We start from the raw sequence: 26,449 nt of genomic DNA, 5'->3' as shown, positions 1-26,449 counted from the left end.
AACTGCCCCTCCTGCCAGCCTGATGTCCCCCAACTGCCCCCCGCCGACCTGCTCGCCCCCAACTGTCCCCCCCTACTGGCCTGCTCGCCCCCAATTGCCCCCCCTGCAAGCCTGATTGCCCCTAACCACCTCTGCCTCGGCCCCACCATGATGGCTTTGTCTGGAAGGATGTCCCGGTCTAATTAGCATATTACCCTTTTATTAGTACAGATAGTATAATTGTTCACTTATCTGTTCCAAGAGTGGACCATCTACTTTTCCCATGCTTAACAGACCCATAATTTGTATGCCCAGCACTTGGCAAGGTACCCACTTTACTGCAAGAGAGCGCAGGCCGGGCTGAGGGACCCCCCCCCCCCCCGCCCCCAGTGCACAAATGTTGTGCACCGGGCCTCTAGTTACATTATAAATGTAAAACTTAACCCTTTGCACTCGCTTGCTTTTTTCTTGATTCCTTTATTCTACTCGGGATTTAATTTTTTAAATACCCCAGATTTTACAAAGCACGGCAGTAGAATAAAAAACTGGAGTTTCTTTTCATACAAACTTATTTATTTGGATTTTTTTATATTTCAAATTATTGATACATTCAATACAATTCAACATACGAGGTGCTACCGATGCTAACCGTGTCGAGTCACTCTCGACATCCGAGTGCAAAAGGTTAATAATACGTTAAGAAAATAAATGATGGCATCTATAATAATAAAAGGGTAATATGCTAATTAGACCAGACAGCCAAATGACCTTCCGGACGACCTTCCAGACAAAACAGGGCTGCAAGGGCTAAGGCAAGCCACCGTGGCTGCAAGGGCTGAGCCCCTTGCACAAATTTCGTGCACTGAGCCTCTAGTTTACATATAAAAGGCTAGTGTGCTGCTGTTTAACAATCATATTTAAAAATAGTAGAAAAACAGTAATGCCATGAAAAATGCTTAAAATGTTACGTTATGCACCCTTGTAGACTCCAAAAAAATGTTATGTTAGTGAGAAAAGCAGTTAGAATTAACATAAAAGAAAACAAAAATAAAATGTATGCAGATACATGTATATTATATGCAAGATATTAACAGTTGCTATACTCTGGAGAAGTGGGATTACAGATTTTTATTTTCTTCTACGTTATTGTATGTGAATTCCAAATTATTTTTCAAAGAAAATTAAGTCCTTAGTAACCAATTAAAAGATGCCAGAAAACTAATGCAGTAGAAATTACATAAATCTGTTGAGTGAACAATAACATTTAAAAAATTAAATATTCACTGAATCTATTTTAAAGAAACAAAAACTATTTCCTACAATAAATATACAGTGTACCTACAGTTAGCTGCATCTCACTAGATGGACTGTCTTCAGTTCCTGCTTCATATTCGGGAACAGATGCAAGACCATACTCTCCAGATGTAGTTCTTTTAGCTTCATTTGGAGGAATTGCTGTGTGTAGAAGAATTTTACAAATTGTAACCCAATCAGTATTTGGTTTTGATAACATTGTTTTGACTTTCACAAAAGCCCAATAGAGCAGCATGAATAGAAGGGTGTTGGAAATCTAGGTGTAGGATATAGCCCCTTCACCCATATCTTACAATAAAACCTTACAATTATAAAGAGTCTTAAGTAATCATCTGTATTTTGTGACTTTGAGGAGAAATACATGAGACTGTGGACTATCTTTGATCTCTTGATGCCTATTCTATACTGTTTCAGTATCTCTGTGTATTTCTTACACACCAATTATTACATTCTGCTAGGCTATTTTTAGTGACTCAAATGTTAATATTAATACTGAACAAAAAATCATACTTCAGGAAAGAGGGTCTGTTACTAGAGTGATCACATCACAGCACACCACTACTCTGGAGTATAAGACACCATCACCATCAGGCACTGCTATTTTTAAGTGGGACATGTGTTCAAACTAAAAACATTCTTACCTGTAATTTTAAGTGTTTCTCTCTGTAATGCTCTGGTGACAGGGATTCTCTGGTACCAGTGTCCAACACCTTCAACTTCCCAAAGGAGTTCATGGTCTCCTGGATACTTTTCACAGTATTGCTTGCAAGCTGAAAAACACGTTTAGAATTTTCTAGAAATCCCAAATATCAATTATTTTAGAAAACAGATAGAAAGCTGCCACCTCACTTAATGGGCTAGCATAATTTTTTGATAGCAAAACACCAAAACAACTCTAAAAAATTATACAGTCGTCTCATTTACATAAAAATTCTAAATTAAATTCCATATTAAAGTTTTAATGTGATCAAGCAATAAAAATTCAAATAAAAGATGTGCTTAACCTTTAAAAAGAAAATTATTAAATTTTATTGAGGGACATAAAAGAAGAACTAAATAAAAGGATTGTTAGATTTAATAGTATAAAAACACCAATTATCTCTATATTATTTTGTAAACTTGATGCAATCCTAAACAAAATCCTAACAGAGTTTCTTTTTAATGGAATTTTACAAAACATGGTCCCAAATGCAAAATGAAAGAACAAAGAGTAAGTATTAAGGGATTCTTCCTATAGAGAATGTGTCTGCACTCCTCCCCAAATTTAGTAAAGCAATAATCTATGTTCAAATTATCAAAGGGTATACAAGGGTTCATTCCATTCTCATGTATGGGTCTAGAGAAAAACTATAATTCAAAATGTGGATGCAACATTTGGTTCTTGTTTTCTAGATTTTTAATATAAAGAGAGAGAGGAAACCTAGAAAATATATTTTTAGTGAAAATAAACATCTGATGGTAAATTATATTTTATTAAAGTTTTCAAATAAATTACTTTCCAGGATTAAATCTTTCTACATTAAGAAAAAATAGTTGTTTGGGCTTTATATAAATGCAAATATAAATCCACTAATAGTTTTTAAAACATCACCACATAGTATAGCCATATAATAGAATACTAAACAGCACTGAAAATGAATAGAGCTAGGTGAATCCACATTAATGAACCTAATAAATACAACGATGAGTAAAGAAAGCAAACTACAGAAGAATTCATACAGTACCTTTCATTTATATAAAGTTTTAAAATATTTAAAATAATATGACATATTATTGGAGGATATATACATATGTCATAACAGTCTAAGAAATGCATGAAGAAAAATGCCAAATTGAGGACAATGCTTATTACAGGGAAGGGAGTAAGCTAATTGGGTAGGAGTACAACTGTGTTGGCAATGGATCCATTTCTCATGGATGGTACAGGCTAGTGGTACATAAGTATTTACCTTACTTTTTATACTTTCTTATATGGCTGAGGGACCTCCCTCCCTCCCTCCCTCCCTTCCTTCCTTAATTTAAAAGCTACCACAGAGAAACAAAGATGGCAGCATAGGTAAACACCTAGACTGCTGCCTTGCACAACAATTTCAAAACTACAACTAAAAGACAAAACGGACATCACCCAGAACCACAGGAAGGCTGGCTGAGTGGAAATTCTACAACTAGAAGAGAAAAGCACACTGAGACTCACAGGAGCTGCAGAAGGCAGAGATATGGAGGCGCGCACATGGAGAGGGCTGGCAACTGAGTACATGGCTGGCCTTATCAATTAGGAGGGAGACAAAAGCTCCCAACGGCTCTGTACATGGTGGGCTTTCTCAATCGGAAGGGAGACAAAAGCTCCTGATGGCTCTGAACTCCAGTTCCGGGTGAGACTCTGGGGACCTAGACTCATACAGGGAGAAACTGGACAATCTGGCAGCGGGCGAAACTCAAGGGCGGCTTTCTCTCAGAGGTGCTTGCAGCAATTACCGCGGGACACTGAGACCAAGGGGTCTCTTAGGGCAGGGGTGACAGGAAGCCATTGCTGTCTGCTCTGCCCTGAGACTCCGCCCCATCCAAGCTGAGCATAGAGGCTTTTGCAAGTCTTGTCTCATAAGGGTGTCTCCAGCACAGAAGTTCGCCCAGCGTAGACACAGCTGATCCTCTCAGCCAATTGGCCTGGAAGTCAATTCCTCCCAGTGATACCAACAACAATCAAAGCTTAACTACAACAAGACTGTGCACACAGCCCAAAAAGGGGTGCACCAAGAGTGTCCATCTCAGGTAACTGGAGAGGCTGAGCCACTGGGCCCTATAAGACACCAACACACAAAACCACTCTATCAACTCAGGGAAGCAGCCAAAATGCGGAGACAAAGAAACAGATCACAAACGAAAGAAATGGAGGAAAACAAACGAGTGAATATAGAGTTCAAAACCACGGTTATAAGGTTTTTCAAGAATTTTCTAGGAAAGGCCGAAAATTTAGCGAGACCCTCGAGGATATGAAAAAGGACCAACTAGAAATTAAGCATACACTGATTGAATAAAAAATAATATACAGAGATCCAACAGCAGACTAGAGGATCACAAGAATCAAGTCAAAGATTTGAAATACAAAGAAGCAAAAAACACCCAACCGGAAGAGCAAAATGAAAAAAGAATCCAAAAATATGAAGATAGTGTAAGGAGCCTCTGGGACAACTTCAAGTGTACCAACATCCAAATTACGGGGGTGCCAACAGAGAGAGCAAGATATTGAAAACCTATTTGAAGAAATAATGACAGAAAACTTCCCCCACCTGGTGAAAGAAATAGACTTACAAGTCCAGGAAGCGCACAGAACCCCAAACAAAAGGAATCTAAAGAGGACCACACCAAGACACATCATAATTAAAATGCCAAGAGCAAAAGACAAAGAGACAATATTAAAAGCAGCAAGAGAAAAACAGTTAATTACCTACAAGGGAGCACCCATACGATTGTCAGCTGATTTCTCAACAGAAACTATGCAGGCCAGACTGGAGTGGCAAAAAATATTCAAAGTGATGAACAGCAAGAACCTACAACTAAGATTACTCTACCCAGCAAAGCTATCATTCAGAATTGAAAGTCAGATAAAGAGCTTCACAGATAAGAAAAAGCTAAAGGAGTTCATCACTGCCAAACAAGTATTATATGAAATGCTGAAAGGTATTCTTTAAGAAGAGGAAGAAGAAGAAAAAGGTAAAGATAAAAATTATGAACTAATACATATCTATCAACAAGTGCATCTAAAAATCAAGTGAATAAAAAATCTGATGAACAGAATAAACTGGTGAATATAATAGAATCAGGGGCATAGAAAGGGAGTGGACTGACAATGCTCGGGGGGGAAAGGAGTGTGGGAGGTGCGGGAAGAGACTGGACAAAAATTGTACACCTATGGATGAAGACAGTAGGGGGGGTAAGGGCAGAGGGTGGGGTGGGAACTGGGAGTAGAGAGGCGCTATGGGGGAGGGGGGAGAAAGAGGAACAATTGTAATAAATTGAACAATAAAGATTTAATAAAAATTAAAAATAAAAGCTACAAAAGACAAATAACACCCCCCTCCCCAAAAAAAGTGGTCAAATAATCTAAATAGACATTTCTCCAAAGAAGACATACAAATGTCCAATAAGCACATGAAAAGATGTTCAACATCAAATGCAAACCAAAACTACTAGAGGCCACTTCGTACCCACTCAGATGACTATTATAAAAAGGGCAGATGAGCCCTAGCTGGTTTGGCTCAGTGGATAGAACATTGGCCTGGGGACTGAAGGGTCCCGGTTTCGATTCCAGTCAAGGGCACATGCCCGGGTTGTGGGCTTGATCCCCAACAGGGGGCGTGCAGGAGGCAACCAGAAAATGATTATCTCTTACCATTGATGTTTTTATCTCTCTCTCCTCCTCCCTTCCTCTCTGAAATCAATTAAAAAATATATTTTTTATAAAGGGAAATAATAAGTGTTGGCAAGGATGTGGAGAAATTGTAATCCTCATACACTGTTTATGGGAATGTAAAATGGTGCAGTTGCTTTGGAAAATAGTTTGGCAGTTCCTCAAAATGTTAAACTTAGAGTCACCATATGACCCAATAATTCCATCCACATCTAATACATACACGAGAGAAATGCCCAACAAAAAGTACACAAATGTTCAAAGCAACATTATTCATAATAGCTAAAATACAGAAATAACCTAAAAGTCCATCAATTGATGATGGATAAACAAAATGTGGTATATCATACATTGAAACGTTATTTACGTATAAAAAGGAATTAAGCACTGATTCAAGCTACAGCATAGATAAATCTTGAAAACATTTGCGCAAAATGAAAGAAGCCAGACACAAAGGACTTATATATTCACTAGAGGCCCGATGCATGAAATTCGTGCAAGAGTAGGCCTCCCTTCCCCTGGCTGCTGGCGCTGGCTTCCCTCCAGGCTTCCCTGCGGCCGCCAGCAGGCACCCCAACCTGGGCTTCCCTCGCAGCCCCAGCTTCGTCCAGAAAGATGTCCGGAAGGACATCTGGTCTAATTAGCATATTAAGCTTTTATTATTATAGAAGATATCACATGATTCCATTTACATGAAATGTCCAAAATAGGTAAATCCAAAAAGACAGAAAATAGATTAGTGGTTACTAGGTAATGGAGAAATGGGGGAATGGATGGTGACTGGGTTTGATTACTGGTCAAGGGCACATGCCTAGGTTGGAGGTTCAATCCCCAGCCCCCATCGGGGTGCATGCAGGAAACAACTAATCCATGTGTCTCTCTCACATCAATGTTTCTCCTTCTCTCTCCCTCTCTCTCTCTCTCTCTCTCTCTCTCTCTCTCTTCTCCTCTCTCTTCCCACCCTCCCTTCCACTCTCTCTAAAAATCAATGTAAAAAATATCCTCGGGTGAGGATTAACATTTTTAAAAGGTGAATTTTATGGTATATAAATTAAAGCTCTACCTGACCATGTGGCTTAGTGACTGAGTGTTGACCTATGAACCAGGAAGTCATGGTTCCATTCCCAGTGAGGGCACATGCCCGAGTTGTGGGCTCAATCCCCAGTAGGGGGTGTGCAGGAGGCAGCTGATCAATGATTCTCACTCATCATTGATGTTTCTCTCTTTCTCTCCCTCTCCCTTCCTCTCAGAAATCAATACAAAAACAAAATATTTAAAACAAACAAAAACAAAAGCTTTTAAAAATTAAAGCTCATATCTTTTAAAAATCTACCATTACCTGCCCCCCCCAGCCAAAAAAAAAAAAAAAAAACACACACAAAATATATAATGTGAGATAAGGACACATTTGCAAAATTAAGCCCTAGGGCAGTGGTCGGCAAACTCATTAGTCAACAGAGTGGCAAACCGCAGCTCGCGAGCCGCAGTTTGCCGAACACTGTCCTAGGGTATCAAAGAATCAAAATTTATTTAATATTGTTATATGCACATTTACAATATTCTGCAGAAACTAGTCAGAGATAAGTTTAACATTTTTCACTTATTCCATTTACCTGCGTACATTATAGAGGACAGTGGGTACCGCAAGCCAAGTACATCTTCTGTAAAGGAATCAACAAAGTCCTCCAGCATATGAAGCCCAAAATCTTTGCCTCGATATTTTTTTCTTATAAACATTGTATCAAGAACGGGCAGTTGGTAGCTTTGCGTAAGAAATGAGGCACATATGCTTCCTGCAATCATAAGAACAGAAAGGAAGGCCAATAATTTTTCACATTGAAAGACCTATATGTATATACTTTTAGAAAACATGAGTTAACTGTCTTTCTAAAAATGGTTTTTCAGTGGATAAAAAAGGAGTGCTATCCCAAAAAGTTCCCTCCATCCCTTTTATGGCCAATCCATCCCTCCCGGGTCTCTGTTTGATTTCTGCCACTACAAATTTGCTTTTACTTTTCTAGAATAACATAAATGGAATTATACAGTATGTTTTCTTAGTGCCTGGTTTCTTTCTCCCAACACAATGATTCTGAAATCTAGTACATGCTATGTCTATCAGTACTTAATAGTATGCATGATATGGGTTAACTGAAATACATTTATCTATTTACTATTTTTAAAATTTATTTTTGTTGTTAAGGTTATTACAGATGTCTCCCATTTCCTCTCCTTTTGCCCACCTTGGCCTGGCTCCTGCCATTTGTGTTGTTTACAATTTGGGAGGTTATAAATAAAGCTGTTTTGATAATCTCTTTTAAAACATTTTTAAAGGGGGTGCTATAATAAAAACTAACAAAAAGTAACCTCACAAGGTGATCTGATCAAAAATTCCAAACTGGGCAGGTCATGGTGGGTAGCCACACCCCAGGCATATAACTTCTTTAGTGAGAGGTCTATCTTTGCCTTAACCAAGCTCTGTCCATCGTTTTTGCGCATCTATATTAACATACCTTTGAAATGCTCATTTTCAGAACCCTTAGAAGCCTCGCTACCCTCAAAAGAACACATAGTCTTAACTAGCCTATAACCTAATCCCCAACTTGCTTTTCATGTGATCTTCCTTACATTCCCTCCTTAATTCCAACTGCATAAAGAAGCTGAACACTATCATTCTGGGAAGCATTATTCCCTGTTGAGATCTTGCTTCCCAGCACGGTCATCAGTTTGGAAAATAAGGCAATAATTAGTAAATTATAATACAGGAATCAACTGTCTCATGTACTCACAACTGTACACCTACTTTGGCTCCACCTGTACATATTCATTTCAAAAAACCATGATGATTCCCTTCTTTGCCTGCACCTTAAATAGTTATACTCTGTATAAGGGTTATACAAAGGCAATCAAATAAAGGGCAGAAAAACGTCCTGTTACCGGAGAGCTTCAGACACGTCAACAGCTGTAGACAACAGCACAATTACCTAGTGGAGCAAAACCACAACTGCTACCTTAGGTGAAGTCTTCATTACACTAAATTTATTGCACATGGTAATTAAATATTTATATTCCTCAAAGTTTCCTCTTTGACCACCTTCTCTGTCTACATTCTCTCTCTGGGTAATTTCACCTACTCCCAGGGCTTCTACCATTTATCCAAATACTGATGTCCACTAATCTTTAATTTCTGTAATTCCTGAGATTTACTCCAATGGAAGACCTCATGTAAATATAAGTATTACAAAAACCACATGATCATCTCAATAAGTGGAGAAAAAAGTATTTGATAAAATCCAACGCCTTTCATGATAAAAATACTCAACATCCTCAACCTGATAAAGAGATCTATGAAAAACCCACAGCTAACAACACACTTAATGGTGAAACACTGGATGTTTCCCCTGTAAGATTAGGAACAAGACAAAAATGTTCACTCTCACCACTTCTATTCAACATTGTACTAGAGGTTGGGTAATTAGTCAAGAAAATAAAATAGAAGGCACCAGGTTGGAAAAAAAAAAAGGTAAAATTATTTTTGCAGATGACACAACCTTATATCTAGAAAACCTTAAGGAATCCACTAAAAATTTATTAAAACTGACATATAAGTTTAGTAAGGTTGCAGGATCAACATATAAAAATCAACTATATTTCTATACACCAACAATGAACAACCTAAAAATGAAATTAAGATAACAATCCCTGCCCACTGGTATAGCTTAGTGGTTGAGTATTCACCCATGACCAGGAAGTAACGGTTCGATTCCAGGTCAGGGCACATGCCATGGTTTAGGGCTTGATCTCCAATAGGGAGCAGCCGATCAATGATTCTCTCTCATCATTGATGTTTCTATCCCTCTCTTCCCTCTCTCTGACATCAATAAAAATATATTTTTTTAAAAATAATTCTATTTACAACAGCAGCAACGATAAAATTCTCATGAGTATATTCAACAAAAGAAGTGCAAAACTTGTAAACTGAGAAGTATAAACATTGTTAAAAGAATGAGCACCTAAATAAACGGCAAAACATCTCATGTTCATGAGTCAGAATACATAACATTGTTAAGTTGTCAATACTCCCCAAATTGACCTACAGACTCAAAATCCCAGCTGGATTTTTTTCCTGAAACCGAGAAGGGATCCTAAAATTGATATGGAAATGCAAAGGACTACCACAGGAACTCAGGTTCTTTCTATCTGCGGCTTTCCGGTCCCCTAGGTCCTCAGAATCCTTTGCATTCAGCAGACAAATTAGGAAAAAAAATGCATCTTAACCACTTTGACCTGATGTCATACATATAATTTCTTTAATTACTTTGGGGAGAATTAATCACACAGCCCCACCCAACTGTGCAAGTGACTAGAAAATATAATCTCTGACTGGGCAGCTGCGGACCAATGACTAGAATATAGAAGAGGGCCAAAGCCGGTTTGGCTCAGTGGATAGAGCGTCGGTCTGCGGACTGAAAGGTCCCAGGTTCGATTCCGGTCAAGGGCATGTACATTGGTTGCGGGCACATCACTGGTAGGGGGTGTGCAGGAGGCAGCTGGTTGATGTTTCTCTCTCATCTATGTTTCTAGCTCTCTATCCCTCTCCCTTCCTCTCTGTGAAAAATCAATAAAATATATATATATTAAAAAAAAAGAATATAGAAGAGGAAGCACAAATTTTTGGTTAGCTAGCAGCCTCAGCTAACTTTCCTCTTCTTTTTTATCTCCCAACAGACTAACACTTCCTTTTTAACTTAATATATGTGCTGCAGAAGTGAACACACCTCCTCTTTAACTTTTAGGAAATCAATGATACATTTGAGCAGGTAGTTCCTTTTGCTGGCAGACTTCCTCCACACTTATGTTTGTTTGGTTACCTCAGGCTGATTTCAGTCACTTACTTATATCCCCATGCCAATATTCACAAACACACATACTCACTTTATACAGTTTTGACAGATCTTATCCTTAGTTTAAAAATGTGTTGACTTCTGTGGCCCACATAAACATCCACACCTCCCCCAGGTGATCCGACTTACATTTCTAACTGTGTACTATCCCTACTTTTATGTTCCTCGGGCACAATGAACTTCACATGTCAAACTGAACTCAAGTATTACCAAGTCCACATGTCAAACTGAACTCAAGTATTACCAAGTCCACTAAAAAATAGTTTTATACTCTAGTCTATTGTGTATTCCCAATCTTAGTTCACAGTTTCCCACCTAAGCATCCAAGCCAAAACCCTCAAGATTCATCACTGGTTACTCTTCTATCCCTTCCCACACAGGCAACGGAGTCACCACACAAAAATCTCCCTCAAATCTGCTTCCTTCTCTATCACTACTGCCACTTTCCTAACAGAAGCATTTCTTTCCACTGGAGTACTAAAACAGCTCTTTTAATTGACTTCAGAATACAATACATATATGCCAAATATCACACAATAGACTAGAGTATGAAACTATTTTTTAATAATCTGACATCTATCTAATCCAAAAAATAAATAAGTTCCTCACAGTGATCTCTTACTTCAAGCAAAAAAGAATTTATACAGTTTCTTAAATTTCACTGTACTGTAATAAGATTTAACCTCATAAACAAAGTCTCCTTTTATATACCAAGGCTATTTTTATATCCCAACTATTATCCCCATATACTGATTTGCTATTTAATTAAAAGATCATAAGTAATCGCATAAGGCTTTCACTCAACTAGAACTTTATTTAATAAAGATTTTATCATTGCCCTGGCCGGCTTGGCTCAGTGGATAGAGCGTCGGCCTGCGGACTGAAAGGTCCCGGGTTCGATTCTGGCCAAGGGCACATGCCCGGGTTGCGGGCTCGATCCCCAGTAGGGGGCGTGCAGGAGGCCACCGATCGGTGATTCTCTCTCATCATGGATGTTTCTACCTCTCTCTCCCTCTCCCTTCCTCTCTGAAATCAATAAAGAAATATATTTAAAAAAAAAAGATTTTATCATTTTGCTGGTACAGTTCTTTTTCCTGATATGTATGTAGAAAATATTTCTATCACAAAGTGTTTTAGTATATGTTATGGGCAGTTTTTCCAAAATATTTTATGTTTGGGTTTCCTTTGTATATAAAAAAAAAATAGTTCCAGACTAAATTAACTGGTTACTGATTCAAAGGCTAGTATAGTATAAGCACAACTAATTCCATTATTATCTGGGAGAGGGGAGCCAGAGCATAAAGCAAGAAAGAACAAAAATTAATAGGGTGTAAGGCATTAGCAGAGAAGCACCAGAGGATCATGGGTTCAATTTCCAGTCAAGGGCACGTACCTGGGTTGCAGGTTCTACCTCCTCAGTCTCTCTTTGTCTCCCCGCTCCCTTCCACTCTCTCTAAAATTCAATGGAGCCTAGCCAGAGTGACTCAGTGGTTGAGCGTCACTCTATGAACCAAGAGGTCATGGTTTGATGTCCAGTCAGGACACATATCCGGGTTGTGGGCTTAATCCCCACTGTGGGGCGTGCAGGAAGCAGCTAATCAATGGTTCTCTCTCATCATTAATGTTTCTAGCTCTCTCTCCTTCTCCCTTCCTCTCTGAAATCAATAAAAAATTAAATTAAATTAAAATAAAAATCAATGGAAAATAATGTTTGGATGAGGAATAACCAAAAAATAAAACTCAAAAACTTAACTACCAGAACAAGCAAAAATAAAGGCCAGGTCTCACAGGAGAGGACGAACCCCAAATGCACATAAAATGAAGAGGAACACACTCCTGGAATCAAATACTGATCAGAAATACTAAAAGGGGAATGCTATCCCCGTTAACTGTGTGTCTTTCATCTAAAGCAAGCTCTAAACAAAAAAATATAAAGTAATATGTGATGAAAATATCTATGAGCTAATTTCAGATAGGAAAATCCCCTGGAGCCAGTGTGAAAAGCAAAAAGCCTCCAATTCCCATAGGAATTATCTTGTATAAAATAAAGCATAAAGAAATTAAACCACACCTCAGCCATTTTAAAACATTTTAAAAACAACATGGTGCCTTTTATGCAATGCAGCAGTAAGCTTCCATTTAACAGACATTATTATTCTGCCCCTATATAATGATATCTTTCTGGAGTTAAATGAATCATTGATCCTCTTTCAAATTTATAAAAGAATAAAATAGGTAAAGCCGTGCCCCTGGGTCCGGCCGAGACCAAACCAGAGGGAGTCGGACCTCCGTTACCACCATTTGTCCACCATCCAGAGCTGAGGGGTCAGTGCTGACATGTACACATAAGGAACTGGTGGACATTGAAATTGGGTCTCTAAAGAACTGTTGGTCCAGAAAGAAACTCACTACAGACTGATCCATCTGCCTGTCAGCATAACTATTATAGCTCGTCTCACATTCAGTTCTCATAAGTATATATCTAGTGACATATGATCTCGCTCATCTAGGGGAAATGATGAACAACATAGACTGATGAACAAGAACAGAACCAGAAACAAGGAGGCATCGATCGGACTATCGGGCCTCAGAGGGAGGATAGGGGAGGGTGGGGGGAGGGGGGAGAGATCAACCAAAGGACTTGTGTGCATGCATATGAGCCTAACCAATGGTTAAGGACAACAGGGGGTTGGGGCATCCGTGGGGAGGGGTGTGGGATGGGAATGGGGGGATGAGGACAAATATGTGACACCTTAATCAATAAGGAATTAAAAAAAAAAGAATAAAATAGAATATTAAAGGAGAACCAAAGTATTTACTAAACAACAAAACCATTTTAAACTCTAGATCATAGTATTTTATTCTGGAGAAAAAGTGACCTTCCTTTTATTGATGGTATGCATAATCTCATGATAAATATGTATTAACTATGTGATTAAGATATTGGTCACAACTGTTCTTCAAATCAGCATTGAATTTGATATGATCATTACACTGGACCTGACCAGATGAGCTAAGTCTGGAAGGTTTGAAATGCAAAAATGACAGAAAAATAATATGAGCGTTCTCAGTGAAAGGTCTTTTGGTCAAAGTACAGAACAAGACCAACTTCGCTATTTGGTTATTTATTTACATGGAGTAAGCAGGTTAGATCTTTCTGGCTCCAGTACAATTAGAGAGCAAATGAACAGGCAAACAGGTAAAACAAGATGAAGTTTCTCTAATCACTTAGGAGGAGGGTATATTTGGGTCTTAGGATCAGAAATCCAAACTTTAGAAGATTTCACAATTTCAAAGCTGTTTGGATTCTCTAAATACTGTATACTGAAGTAGTTTGTTAATGGTAATTAACAAAGCTGCCTTTAATATGTCAGGCTAAATCAGCAGCACTGAGTAGAAAAGGGCTATGCATTTGATCCACAGGTAACAAAGAGTTAAATATTCCCCTAAAAATACTAAGTAAAATCACCTCAATTTGCACTCAAGATTCATTTAAAAGGAATACTGATACAGTTGGGGTCTAAAAAGGTTTCCATTATACACAGTTTAAATAACTTTTAAAGACTCACCTGTAGGCTTAACTGAATAAAACCCAATGGCCTCTCCTTTCTTCCACAGAATCTTAGCATAATCAGTACTGCTATGACACAGGAATGGGATCTCATTTCTCTCCATTTCCTGTTTTCTATAAATAATTCGATTCAGAACATACAGAACCACTCTCTCCCCAAGAGTTCTCACCTACAAAGAGAGTCAAACACCAGGCACAACAGTTATAATATGCATCAATTCAGAGATGCTATTTACCTTGCTCCCTGCTTCTTACCGGCATTTGAAGCACTTTGAATGCATTCAAAATGATCTGTAAAACATTTTATTATCACAAAGGCAAGGCTAATCATTCATACCAATAACAATCCATTTCTACACACACATATTATGCACGAATACTACCTCTCAACAAAATTCTAAAACTGGCAAAACGAGTTTCCAGTGCACCAATCCCCAGCATCTCCTATTTAGCAGTGTTTTCTTTCTGCTTCCAGCTGCCCATACCAGGGGTCTCAGCCACCCTAATTGCTGCCTCCACCACTTCTACTGCTTCAATTGTTTTCACCCCATTTCAGCTTCCACATTAAAAAATAATAATAAGGAAGGGTGGGGAGAGGCTTCATGTTATCCCCTGAATATTTTAAGACCAATTACCTCATTTGATGAGCAAAGACACAATAATAATGCTCCTGGGGAAAGGAATTTGTCTCACCCTTTCCAGGTAAAATGTTCATTAAACAGTTGTGTTTTTGTTGTCTAACTATAAGGAATACCCCCCTGCTCCTTCGGCCACACACACACATATACAGACCAGATGAGGGATGATAGTGGCCCCGGGAAGTCTAGTGAAAACATACTTGGGGTAACCATAGAATGGAAACTGAGCCTCACTTCTTACAGGCAGGGCTACATGGTCACCAGGACCCCCCTTACCAACTTCCAGGCATCGAACAGTGGGGTTTTCCCAACAGACACCTTTCATTGCTAAAAACAATAATTCTATCCATAAAGACTCCTTAAAGAAAAATAGGAGTGCCTTCTAATTAGATAAGTGGAGAAAGAAAACATTAACATACACTCTACTCTCAAAAACATCCCTAGTGGGAAATTTCCAATACCAAACACATGAAATGACAAAGCTTGTTAGCTTGCAAAGCAGGGAACCTTTTTTCTGCCACAGGCCATTTGGTTATTTATAACATCATTCGAGGGCCATACAAAATTATCAACTTAAAAATTGGACTGCTATATTTGGTCAAACATTTAATTAACTCACTCCTAATGCCTTGGCAGGGCCAGACCACATGATTTCACGGGCCTTTAAGGCAATCTTTTACTCCCTTGAACAGCTCTGATCAGCATAAAATTATTCCTTATACTGAGCTAAAATTTATTTCCCAAAGATATTCTGGATCCACAGAGCCTACAAATATCTGAAGACAACCGTAAGATTCCCCTACATTCCATACCAATTCTAAACAATTGAAGGAAAAGACTAATGCAACTTTGGGTGCTTTTGCCATTCCTGTCCTCTTCCATGAAAGTGCTCCAGATCTCCTAACATCTGTCTTCATGATGGGCATGCAGATATTTCAGATATAAACATTAAAGATATTGCTAAGAGAGTGGGGCTTTTCTGCATAAACTTAAGGTTTTTAAATTAGCTTTTTTGCCTACCTTCCTTTGCTTCTAATCAACACCCACTCTTTCTCCTATGTGCTGCTCTTTCAGTTTAGTCCTCATGGTATACATGGTGCAGTTAATTTATTGAACCTATGGGTACTACTCTACATTTATCCCTATTTACTTTCATCATGTAAGATCTTTCCTTTTTTTCTTAATTCTTCCTTTCACAGATTGGTTCTCCCATTCAGCACTGTGGCATGCAGAATGGACATGATGCCATCTGTGTCTTCCTCTAAGTATTTTATGAAACTTAGTGATTAGGACAGGGGAAAAAAAAAAAAAAAGACAAAGTTTTGCAGTATGCTGCTGAGAACCTCCCAAAATGACCCTATTGATAAGCAAGTTTCCTTCCTGGTCAGTGTCTCCTAGAGACAGAGAACCTAAGCAACCACACACAGAGAAGAACTAGCTTTTTCTCCACCTAACAAGGAAATCAGAAGCTGAAGCTGATATGAATCACTACAGTTCAACTAACCCATAAGCATTCAATCTTCCTCCCCCAATTCTCACATACCTTTAGCACGATGAAACTCTAAGGGTTTTATAAAAGCTGGTTACAATAAAATGGAGAGGAGCTCAATAACTTCAAAAACTATCACTGTTTATAGGAAACATCACTGTGAAATGGCCTAAGAAAGAAACTTTTAAAATTATAAGATCGTATTACCTGCTTAAGCCCCTCTCTTGAAGGGACAGATGTTTTCACAATATCATCAATAGCCCACCACTGATCAGCCAGGTAAAGTGCCACAGCTAAAATAGAATAAATGATCAACATTTAAATCTTAAGTCTTAAAGTGTATAACATTACTATTTGGTAAGGTTATATAGATACCCTTAAGTATACCCATACTTTTAAAGTACAATGTGGCCCCATTTATACTATTTTTATTTCACTCATTAAACATTTAATAGTAAGCAATTAAGAATTATATTTTCCTAAATTTAAGTTTGAAACACGTTTTCTTTTTTTTTTAATTCCTTCATGTAACTATGTTTTAATAAATTTCTAATTGTTTGGAGAAAAACTCCTAATTTTAAAGATTAAGCAAAAAAGAGACCTGTGAGTGAGTCCTCAGGTGAAAAAAGAGCAAGAATTTTCTGGGTCTGATCTCCACCATAAAGAGGTACAAAGCCTACATTTGACAGGCTAATAGGAATCTGAAATGACAATTGATTAAACATTAGTGAAGAATCTGTGAAGAAAATATAGGACAAAAACACCATGATTTTACCAAAATATTAACTTTTCCTACATTAATGCTAATTATATACCTTCATTTCACAGACAATATTTCTAGTCTAAAAAAAAAAAAAAGTAGCCCTAGCTGGTTTGGCTCAGTGGATAGAGCGTCAGCCTGTAGACTGAAGGGTCCCGGGTTCGAATCCGGTCAAGGGCACATGACTAGGTTGTGGGCTCGATCCCCAGTAGGGGGCGAGCAGGAGGCAGCCAATCAATGATTCTCTCTCATCATTGATGTTTCTATCTCTCTCTCCTTCTCCCTTCCTCCCTGAAACAATAAAAATATATTTTAAAAAAGAAAAAAGTAAATCAGAATTCCCTTTTGTAGGAAATTTATTACCTTGCAGGGGAAAAATAAAAGTTTATTTCAATAAATATTTCTGTGTTCTAAGCCAAAAGTCTAAATAAAAACAAAATAAAGCTATGGTCCATAAAGTCACTAAAAAACAACTATAGTTTACATCTGTTATTTAGACTATTGGAGGGGATGGGATTCTATTTTCTAGTAAAAGACACCAGATAGGTAATTTTTTGGAGAAACATACAATACTTTAAATTTTTTCTGCCTTCATTAAGACAATGCTAATTCCTCACTTACAGAAAATATTACAATTCAGAGAATTATAAAATATTGTACTAGAGGAGACATAAAGAATCCTTTAAATCAACATAATTTTCCAGAAGAAAAATCTCAGGCCTAGATGTTAGAGAATTGGCCTACCATCAAGTTCACAGTGGAATTCTAACAACAGATCACAGCTTACTAATTTGAAAGTTTTATTTTAATATTTTAGAAAAGGGGAGGTTACAAAAAAATGTGTAATTTAGTGGTTTGCTGATATTTTTATTTTTAAAAAAATTCTTATATCACAAACTCTAAATCTAAAGAAAATTTGAGTTAGCTCAAATATGGAAACCAGTCTTAGCAAAACGGGTAAACTACTTAATTTTAAAGACACAACACAAATATTAAGCAATAACCTATAGTTTCTTTTTAAAACCTGATTATGTTACTGTACTAACCAATTAATATTTATGCATTTTACTGATGTCTTCTCATACAAATTTCAAAAGTTCAGTTAGCACTTTAAAATGATAAAAAATAAAGGGATATTAATTCCATGTATGAACTCAACTGAAAAGACTCATAAAAATCACTGCAGAACACCTTACCGTTACATTGAGAAGAGAAAAACACTCAGGATTTTCAGGGTCCCCACACCTTAGATCTGACATATAATCTTCAGCAGAATTTTCCAATTCCTCGTGACTGTAATTATCCAGCATATCCACAGGGAATGCCATCCTCTTTAACAAACAACATGGGACAAAAATGTTTCAGAATATGAAATGCTAGCTTCCTTTTCACATAGAAAAACTTTATATTGTAATATCTATACTAATAAAAGGGTAATATGCAAATTGGTCAAGACCCCCTCACAGGAAAGACCAAGCAGCAGGCTGCGGTGGGGCAACAGGCTGGCAGGAGGGTTAGTAAGGGACGACCAAAAGACTGAACAGCAGGCTGCATGGGGCGACCAGGCCAGCAGGGGGGCAGTGAGGGGCGACCAGGCCGGCAGAGGCAGGGGAGTTGGGGGTGACCAGGCTGGCAGGGGAGGCCGTGAGGGGCAACCAGGCCGGCAGGGGGGCAGTTGGGAGCGACCAGGCTGGCAGGGGAGAGCAATTGGGGGCAATCGGGCTGGCAGGGGAGCAGTTAGGCATCGATCAGGCTGGCAGGTGAGTAGTTAGGGAATTATCAGGCTGGCAGGCAGGTGAGCGGTTGGAAGCCAGCAGTCCCGGATTGTGAGAGGGATGTCTGACTGCTGGTTTAGGCCCGATCCCGAGGGGTCCCAGATTGAAGAGGGTGCAGGCTGGGCTGAGGGACACCCCTCCTCAGTGCACAAATTTTGTGCACCGGACCTCTAGTTTTACTATAAAGAGTTCTTCACTATACCATGTCAGACTACAACTTGGCCTGCTGATTTAACAATGTACGTGAAAAGAAAACTTTTAAACATTATTCATTTGAATTAAAAATAAAATAGGAATTAATGGTAATTCTTTAAATGATATAAATATATTTATACAGGTGTAGGATATACATATTTGCATATAAGTACACACACATAAATATATCCTCATATACTTGCCAACATTATAAGTCACTATAAAAGGACAAAAGGGAACTTTTTGGAATAGAAATGTTCTATAACTGCATCGTAGTGATGGTTGCTCCACTATATAAATTTACTAAAAAAAAAAAAAATCATTGAATTGTACAATTCCAATGGGTAAATGTTGCAGTATGTAAATTATACCTCTCATACATAAAGCTGTTTAAAAAAAAAAAAAAAGCCAGCACTTTGGTGGTAAAACACTAAACACTTTCCCACTAAAGTCAGGAAAAATGACTCCACACTGTATAACATTATATAGGTACTTGCCAATGCAATTAGCCTAGAGGCATAACAACTGGGTTTGGGTGTATGTGGAAGGAACTTTCTCTACCTCAATTTGCAAATAATATATTTAATTGGAAAACCCAAAAGAATCAATGGAAAAACTATTCCAAACAATAAGAAAATATACTAAAACAGGATATAGTTACACACAGAAATTAAGCCCTCATATATACAATAATAACCAGTGAAAATAAATCAGGAATGTAAAAAATGAAGTAAAAATAGGTAAGAAGACCCCATTTACAGTGGATAGAGCATCAGCCTGGGACCAAAGGGTCCAAGGTTCAATTCTGGTCAAGGGCATGTACCTCGTTTGCAGGCTCATACAGGAGGCAACCAATCAATGTGTTTCTCTCACATCAATGTTTCTGTCTTTCCCTCTCTCTTCCACTCTCTACAAATCAATGGAAAATGTCCTTGGGTGAGGATTTAAAAAAAAAAAGTAAGCAAAGCAGACATACGCATCTTAGAAATCAAACCCAAATCTACCGTAATGAAGCCATCAAACATGTGAAATGACATCTTAAGTATACAGCCAGTCAAATTTAGAATAACCCAGTTTCTTCAATAAGTATATAGCATGGAGTTTAAAGAGTGGGAACTATTGTAAATTAAAAGACATTTAAGCCCTAACCGGTTTGGCTCAGTGGATAGAGGGTTGGCCTGGGGACTGAAGGGTCCCAGGTTTGATTCCGGTCAAGGGCATGTACCTTGGTTTCGGGCACATCCCCAGTAGGAGGTGTGCAGGAGGCAGCTGATCAATGTTTCTCTCCCATCGATGTTTCCGACTCTCTATCCCTCTCCCTTCCTCTCTGTAAAAAATCAAAATATATTTTAAAAAGAAGACATTTAAGAGACATAGCAATCAGATGCATTGTAGAGAGGATTCTGATTTGTGTACTCTTGAAAATTTCCATGATAAAAAGTTAAATAAAAAATAAACATATGCTCTATATCAAAGTCTGAGCTACTTACTTCTTAAAGGAGATATAAAGTAAAATAGATGATCTTGTTATAAAAATTCCCTATTTCACATTTTCCCAAAATCAAAACTGCAGAGCCCAACTGCTATATTTGTCAATGATCTCTTCAATCTTGATTTAAAAAATAATAAAGGGGAAAGGCAGAAGAAAACTGAGAAAATAAAAATTATTTTTCTCTGAAGTAATTCTTCAGAGAAGCATTTTATCACAACATTATATTAGTAGATAAAAAAAAACTGAAAACCTAATGAAAATTTGAGATAAACATGTAAAAGACAGGACATATAATGACAGCTACATAGAGTTAAATATATATTTTTTATTTTTTAAATCCTCACACAAAGATACATTTTTACTGATTTTTAGAGAGCGAGGAAGGGGAGTGGGGGGGAGAGAAACATTGATGTGTGAGACAAATGTTGATCAGTTGCTTCCTGTACATGTCCCGACCAAGGATTGAATCCACAACTTTTTGATATGCAGGACAATGCTCCAAACTGAACTACCTGGCTAGGGTTAAATATATTTTTCTGAATTTTTAAGATATGATGATAATGAGAAACTTTTTTTTACCATAATCTGAAATCCTGGTCCTAAGGACTTTAAAATGTGGTGTATATGATTGGGAACCTAATTTTATACAAATATATTTTTAATCAAATTGATTTTAAAATTTTTTAAAATAAAAACCTGGAAATAGAACACACAAAAACAGCCCATCTATTAGTAAATATAAATGTCTAAATAAAAGGAGAAAGCAAGAAAAATTTGTGAAACATTTATAAAAGCAATACCACAGGATTTCCAGGCAACACATAAAAAGAAAAAAAGAAAAAAACAACTATGAATTTCAAGAGAGATCAACCAGGAGCTTATGTAAATCAGATGTTATAGTTAGAAAAGTATCAAAATGAAACAGCAGAGCTCTATTATGAAGTAAGCTTATTTGTTATTTTGGACAAATCTTTATATCTCTATCAAAGTCAATATTCAAAAGCAAACTAAGGAAACAGAACATTATGTTCTAGTGAGATCCAACAATTCTAATGAAGATTAAAATTTTAGACGAAACCAAAAACAAAAACAAATGGTCAACAGCAGATGAAAAAAGCATAATTAGGACACTTGTTAACTATTTTCCTCTCTTATAGACAAGATCCCAGCTTTGTGTCTAAGTAAAATATTAAGAGCATTAAATATACCCTACTAGATGAAGCTCAAGAAGGATTAATATCACAGTATTCTCCTTAAACCAACTCAAAAGCCTCTCTTGAATATGAGGTATGAATGAAACACATTTAAACATTTCATTTGCTAAGAGTAATCATGACCTAAAGCAGAGGTGGGGAACCTTTTTTCTGCCAAGGGCCATGTGGATATTTATAACGTCATTCCTGGATTATACAAATTATCAACTTAAAAATTAGCCTGCTATCTTTGGTCAAACATTTTAATAACTCACCCCTAATGCCTTGGCAGGGCCAGACCAAATGATTTCAAGGGCCATATGCCCATGACATGAAGGATGAAATACAAATTAACATATGAGGACTGCTGCAAAAAACTTGGTATACAAAAGCACTGTTGATTACAATCACATAAAGATAATATGGCATCCTAGACAAAGAATACAACATGGACATATAAGGAAAAGGAGCCTGATGGAATAGCAATAGATGGGTCATTTTCTTTTTCACCTACTGTTACTACAACCTGGTCCTTAAAAGATTTTAAATATTATCAAGTTTAAATAGTATTTTCTTTTTTTTTTAGTCTTATTTATTTTTTAGTTTTAGTTTTATTCATATTGAATAAAGAACCTAGCAGCATAGCCCAGAATGAGAGAATGGTTGTGAATAGTCAGAGGTATCATGGTTCTTTATCTAACATGCTTTAACTATGTCTGACGGGTCCTGCTAGTTCGCGGCAATTCGAGACTGGAACACAGGCCAGGTGTCCCTAAGCCAGTGGTCGGCAAACTCATTAGTCAACAGAGCCAAATATCAACAGTCCAACGATTGAAATTTCTTTTGAGAGCCAAATTTTTTAAACTTAAACTTCTTCTAACGCCACTTCTTCAAAATAGACTCGCGGTATTTTGAGGAAGAGCCACACTCAAGGGGACAAAGAGCCGCACGCGGCTCGCGAGCCGCAGTTTGCCGACCATGGCCCTAAGCCACTGATCCTTCCTCTATCCTAGTGTGGGCTGAACTTCAATTATTTGCATACCACCATCAAAATGTTTCCAGTGAGTCAAGTGTCTATATCATTACTTAATATGTATGTTCCTCAACTCACTTTTTTAAACACACACCTCTCATCCCATCCCCCCCTTTTTAATTTGGTAAAATCCTATATAATAAAAGGCTAATATGGAACGACCGGTCACCTATGACGCACACTGACCACCAGGGGGCAGACGCTCAACACAGGAGCTGCCCCTGGTGGTCAGTGCGCTCCCACAGGGGGAACGTCACTCAGCCAGAAGCCGAGCTCGCGGTGGTGGCAGGAGCCTCTCCTGCCTCCGTAGCAGCGCCAAGGATGTCCGACTGACTGCGAGAGGGTACAGGCCTGGCTGAGGGCCCTCCCCCGCATCGAGTGCACAAATTTCATGCACCAGTCCCCTAGTATACACATAGCATTTACCATTTTAACCCTTTCTAAATTTATAGTTCAGCGGCAGTAAGAATATTCACACTGTTGTACAACCTTCACCACTCTTCCTTTCCAGAACCATGTACCCGTTAAATAATTCCCCATTCCTATTCCCCCTAGTCCCTGATAACCACCATTCTTTCTGTCTCTATGAATTTGCCTATTCTAGGAATCTCATAAGTGTTATCACAATAATTGTCTTTTTTACTAGTCTCAACAAAGACTGCCTTATTTCAAACTTCATCCATGTTGTAGCCTGTATCAGAATCGCAAAACTCACCTTAAAAAAAATTTCATTCACTTTAGACTATAAAACCTACAAAACCACCAATTTGGTATATTAGATTATACATTTTCCTAATCAGCCTTATGATTTCTAAGTATTATTAAAATTTTCACCTGAATACAAATTAAAGACCTCTCCTAAATCACCAGTAGTATGTCTGCACACTTTAGAAAACATTACTACCTATGGGATTGCTTACCATAAGACAACACTTCTGCAGATCAAAGGCAAATACAGTATGACTAAATTAAAGTGTAAAACAAAAATTCATTATCTTTCATTCTTAAACATTCTTATATTCAGATTTTTCAATAGAAAAATAATCACTTTTAGGTTTTAGTCAAAGATTATTCATATACACACACACACACACACACACACACACATACATACACTGAGTGGCCAGATTATTATGACCACCCCATCAGTACTTCGTTGGGCCACCTTTTGCCTTCAATACTGCGGTGATTCTTCTTGGCATTGACTCCACGAGAGTTGAAAGGTGATGTGAGAAATCTGACACCATGCCTGATGAATAGCACTGTCCAGTTCTATGAGATTTGATGGTTGTGGAACCAGCTGCCTGATGGCTCTTTTAACTTCGTCCCACAAATGCTCAATTGAATTGAGATCTGGTGATTGTGGGGGCCACCTAAGCAAGGTAAAGTCTCCCTCATGTTCTTGAAACCACTCCTGCACAATACGAGCACGGTGGCATGGCACACTGTCTTGTTGGAAGAAGCCATCTCCATTGGGATACGCCATCAACATGATAGGATGAACTTGATCAGCAACGATACTTAGGTATGTTGTGCTATTCAGACGTTGTTCCACACGAATTAAAGGGCCCAAATCATGACAGTAAAACATGCCCCAAACCATAACACTGCCCCCACCAGCTTGAAGGGTTGTACTCATGCATGTGGGGTGCATGCTTCCATGCTGTTTCCGCAAAATTCTCACTCTGCCATCTGCATGATGCAACTGGAAACGTGATTCATCGGACCACATGACTTTTTTCCAATACTCGACTGTCCAATCCTTGTGTTCCTGTGCGAAATGGAGACGTTTTATCTTGGTAACTGCAGACAGCAAAGGTGTTCGAACAGGCCTTTGGCTTCCATATCCCATACGATGCAGTGTATGGCTAATTTGCCTACAAATGTCAGGTGGTCATAATAATCTGGCCACTCAGTGTATATACACATATATACAAACAAAATGAAACCACATCCTGTGTTACTGAAGTCCAACAATTTAAATATTCTGAAATTTGCATAAAGAACATTATGGGGCAGGGGGGACTTCACTTTAGTTAGAAGTTGTGATTTCTGAATACAGTTTGACAACTGCCCCGCCTGGGTGGCTCAGCTGGCTGGAGCGTCCTCCAGTACACCAAGTTTGTTTCCTGGTCAGAGCACATGCCTAGGTTTCAGGTTTGATCCCTGGTCGGGGTGCATATGGGAGGAAACTGATATCTCTTTCTCTCTCCCTCTCCCTCTCCCAGTGATCCCACTTCTAGGACTAGATCCCAAGAAACCAGCAACACCAATCAGAAAGGATACATGTACCCCTATGTTCATAGCAGCACAATTCACCATAGCTAAGATTTGGAAACAACCTAAGTGCCCATCAGCAGATGAGTGGATTAAAAAACTGTGGTACATCTACACAATGGAGTACTATGCCGCTACAAAAAAGAAGGAACTTTTACCGTTTACAACAGCATGGATGGAACTGGAGAGCATTATGCTAAGTGAAATAAGCCAGTTGGAGAAAGATAAATATCACATCATCTCACTTATATGTGGGATATAATGATCAACATAATTTGATGGACAAGAATAGATCCAGAGACAAATGGCAGGGGAGGGGTGGGTAGAGAGCAACCAAAGGACTTGTATGCATGCATATTAGCATAACCAATAGACACAGACACTGGGGCGGTGGGGGCCTGCCCAGCGTGGGAATGGCTGGAGGGGGGGTGGTCAATGGGGGAAAAAGGAGACATACTGGTATGTAAAACTTTAGACAATAAATACAATAAAATATTGGTTAACTTAAGAGTGTGTAAATTACTAGCCCTATGGTGATTCTGCTAGTTTAGAGAGACCAGATAAGGGTGGTCAAGTTCTGGAGAAAAATTATGTTGCTATGGTAAATCATGCGCTTCTCCCTCTTTTTTGTTGTTTTTAAGCTTGTTATCTATGTTACATAACTGTAAAGCTGTCAGGTCAAATTTTGTCAAGCACTTTATTCTCTGCCCATGAGATAAACCAAAAGGCCTAACTAGATTCTACATGAATGAGAAAGCTTAATGTTGCCTTCAGTGAACTCATCAAAAATGTACACAGAATGGACAATGAAGTGTAAAAAGTGTCCAAATTAATTAATAAGTTAAGCAAAGGGTAAGCTCATCAATCCTGGCTAACTTATATAAAAACATACTCAGACAGCTTCCTTATGGAAGAGTTCTAAGATATCCATCAGCTATTTTACATCCATCTTTCATAAATTCACTTTTCCTGAAAAATTATGTAACTATTTGAAAGAATGACACCCCCCCCCCTCTCTTTTAATCCTCACCAGAAGATATTTTTTCCACTGATTTCCAAAGAGAGTGGAAGAGAAAGAGAAACATCGATGGGAGAGAGATACACTGATTGGATGCCTCCTGCATGAGCCCTCACCAGGGCTGGGGAACCTGCAAACGAGGTACAAGGTATGTGCCCTTGACCAGGAATTGAACCCGAGACCCTTAGGTCCGCAGGCCGACGCTCCAACGGAGCCAAATGGGCCAGGACAGAATTACTACACCTAACAAGAAAATATGAAAACAAATTAGAAAAATAATTCCTATCATTGTGATTTATTCCCTATGTGATGTTAATTACTAGATGTCAACACTACTCTTAAAAAGGGGGAACATATTTTATAAGTTCAGTTCCTAAATTATTTCAAGATTCTTATACATTATTGC

General features: G+C 38.2%; 1 protein-coding gene across 1 annotated transcript in view; it reads right to left on the bottom strand.

The window, feature by feature from the left end:
* The window catches only part of FAM169A (family with sequence similarity 169 member A), a 47,328-nt gene that overhangs the window by 12,903 nt on the left and 7,976 nt on the right, over positions 1-26,449 (bottom strand). The window contains exons 2-8 of the mRNA XM_054715172.1: positions 18,257-18,389; positions 16,902-17,001; positions 16,508-16,593; positions 14,172-14,343; positions 7,315-7,494; positions 1,935-2,063; positions 1,322-1,434 (exon numbers count right to left, since the gene is read on the bottom strand). Of these exons, the coding sequence (XP_054571147.1) occupies positions 1,322-1,434; positions 1,935-2,063; positions 7,315-7,494; positions 14,172-14,343; positions 16,508-16,593; positions 16,902-17,001; positions 18,257-18,388 (912 nt within the window). The 5' untranslated portion in view covers position 18,389. The remainder of the gene's footprint in view (positions 1-1,321; positions 1,435-1,934; positions 2,064-7,314; positions 7,495-14,171; positions 14,344-16,507; positions 16,594-16,901; positions 17,002-18,256; positions 18,390-26,449) is intronic.

Source organism: Eptesicus fuscus, chromosome 4 (genome assembly GCF_027574615.1).
Source record: "Eptesicus fuscus isolate TK198812 chromosome 4, DD_ASM_mEF_20220401, whole genome shotgun sequence".
Taxonomy (NCBI): domain Eukaryota; kingdom Metazoa; phylum Chordata; class Mammalia; order Chiroptera; family Vespertilionidae; genus Eptesicus; species Eptesicus fuscus.
Note: the sequence above shows the minus strand (reverse complement) of the source record. Positions and strands in the feature narration are given on the sequence as shown.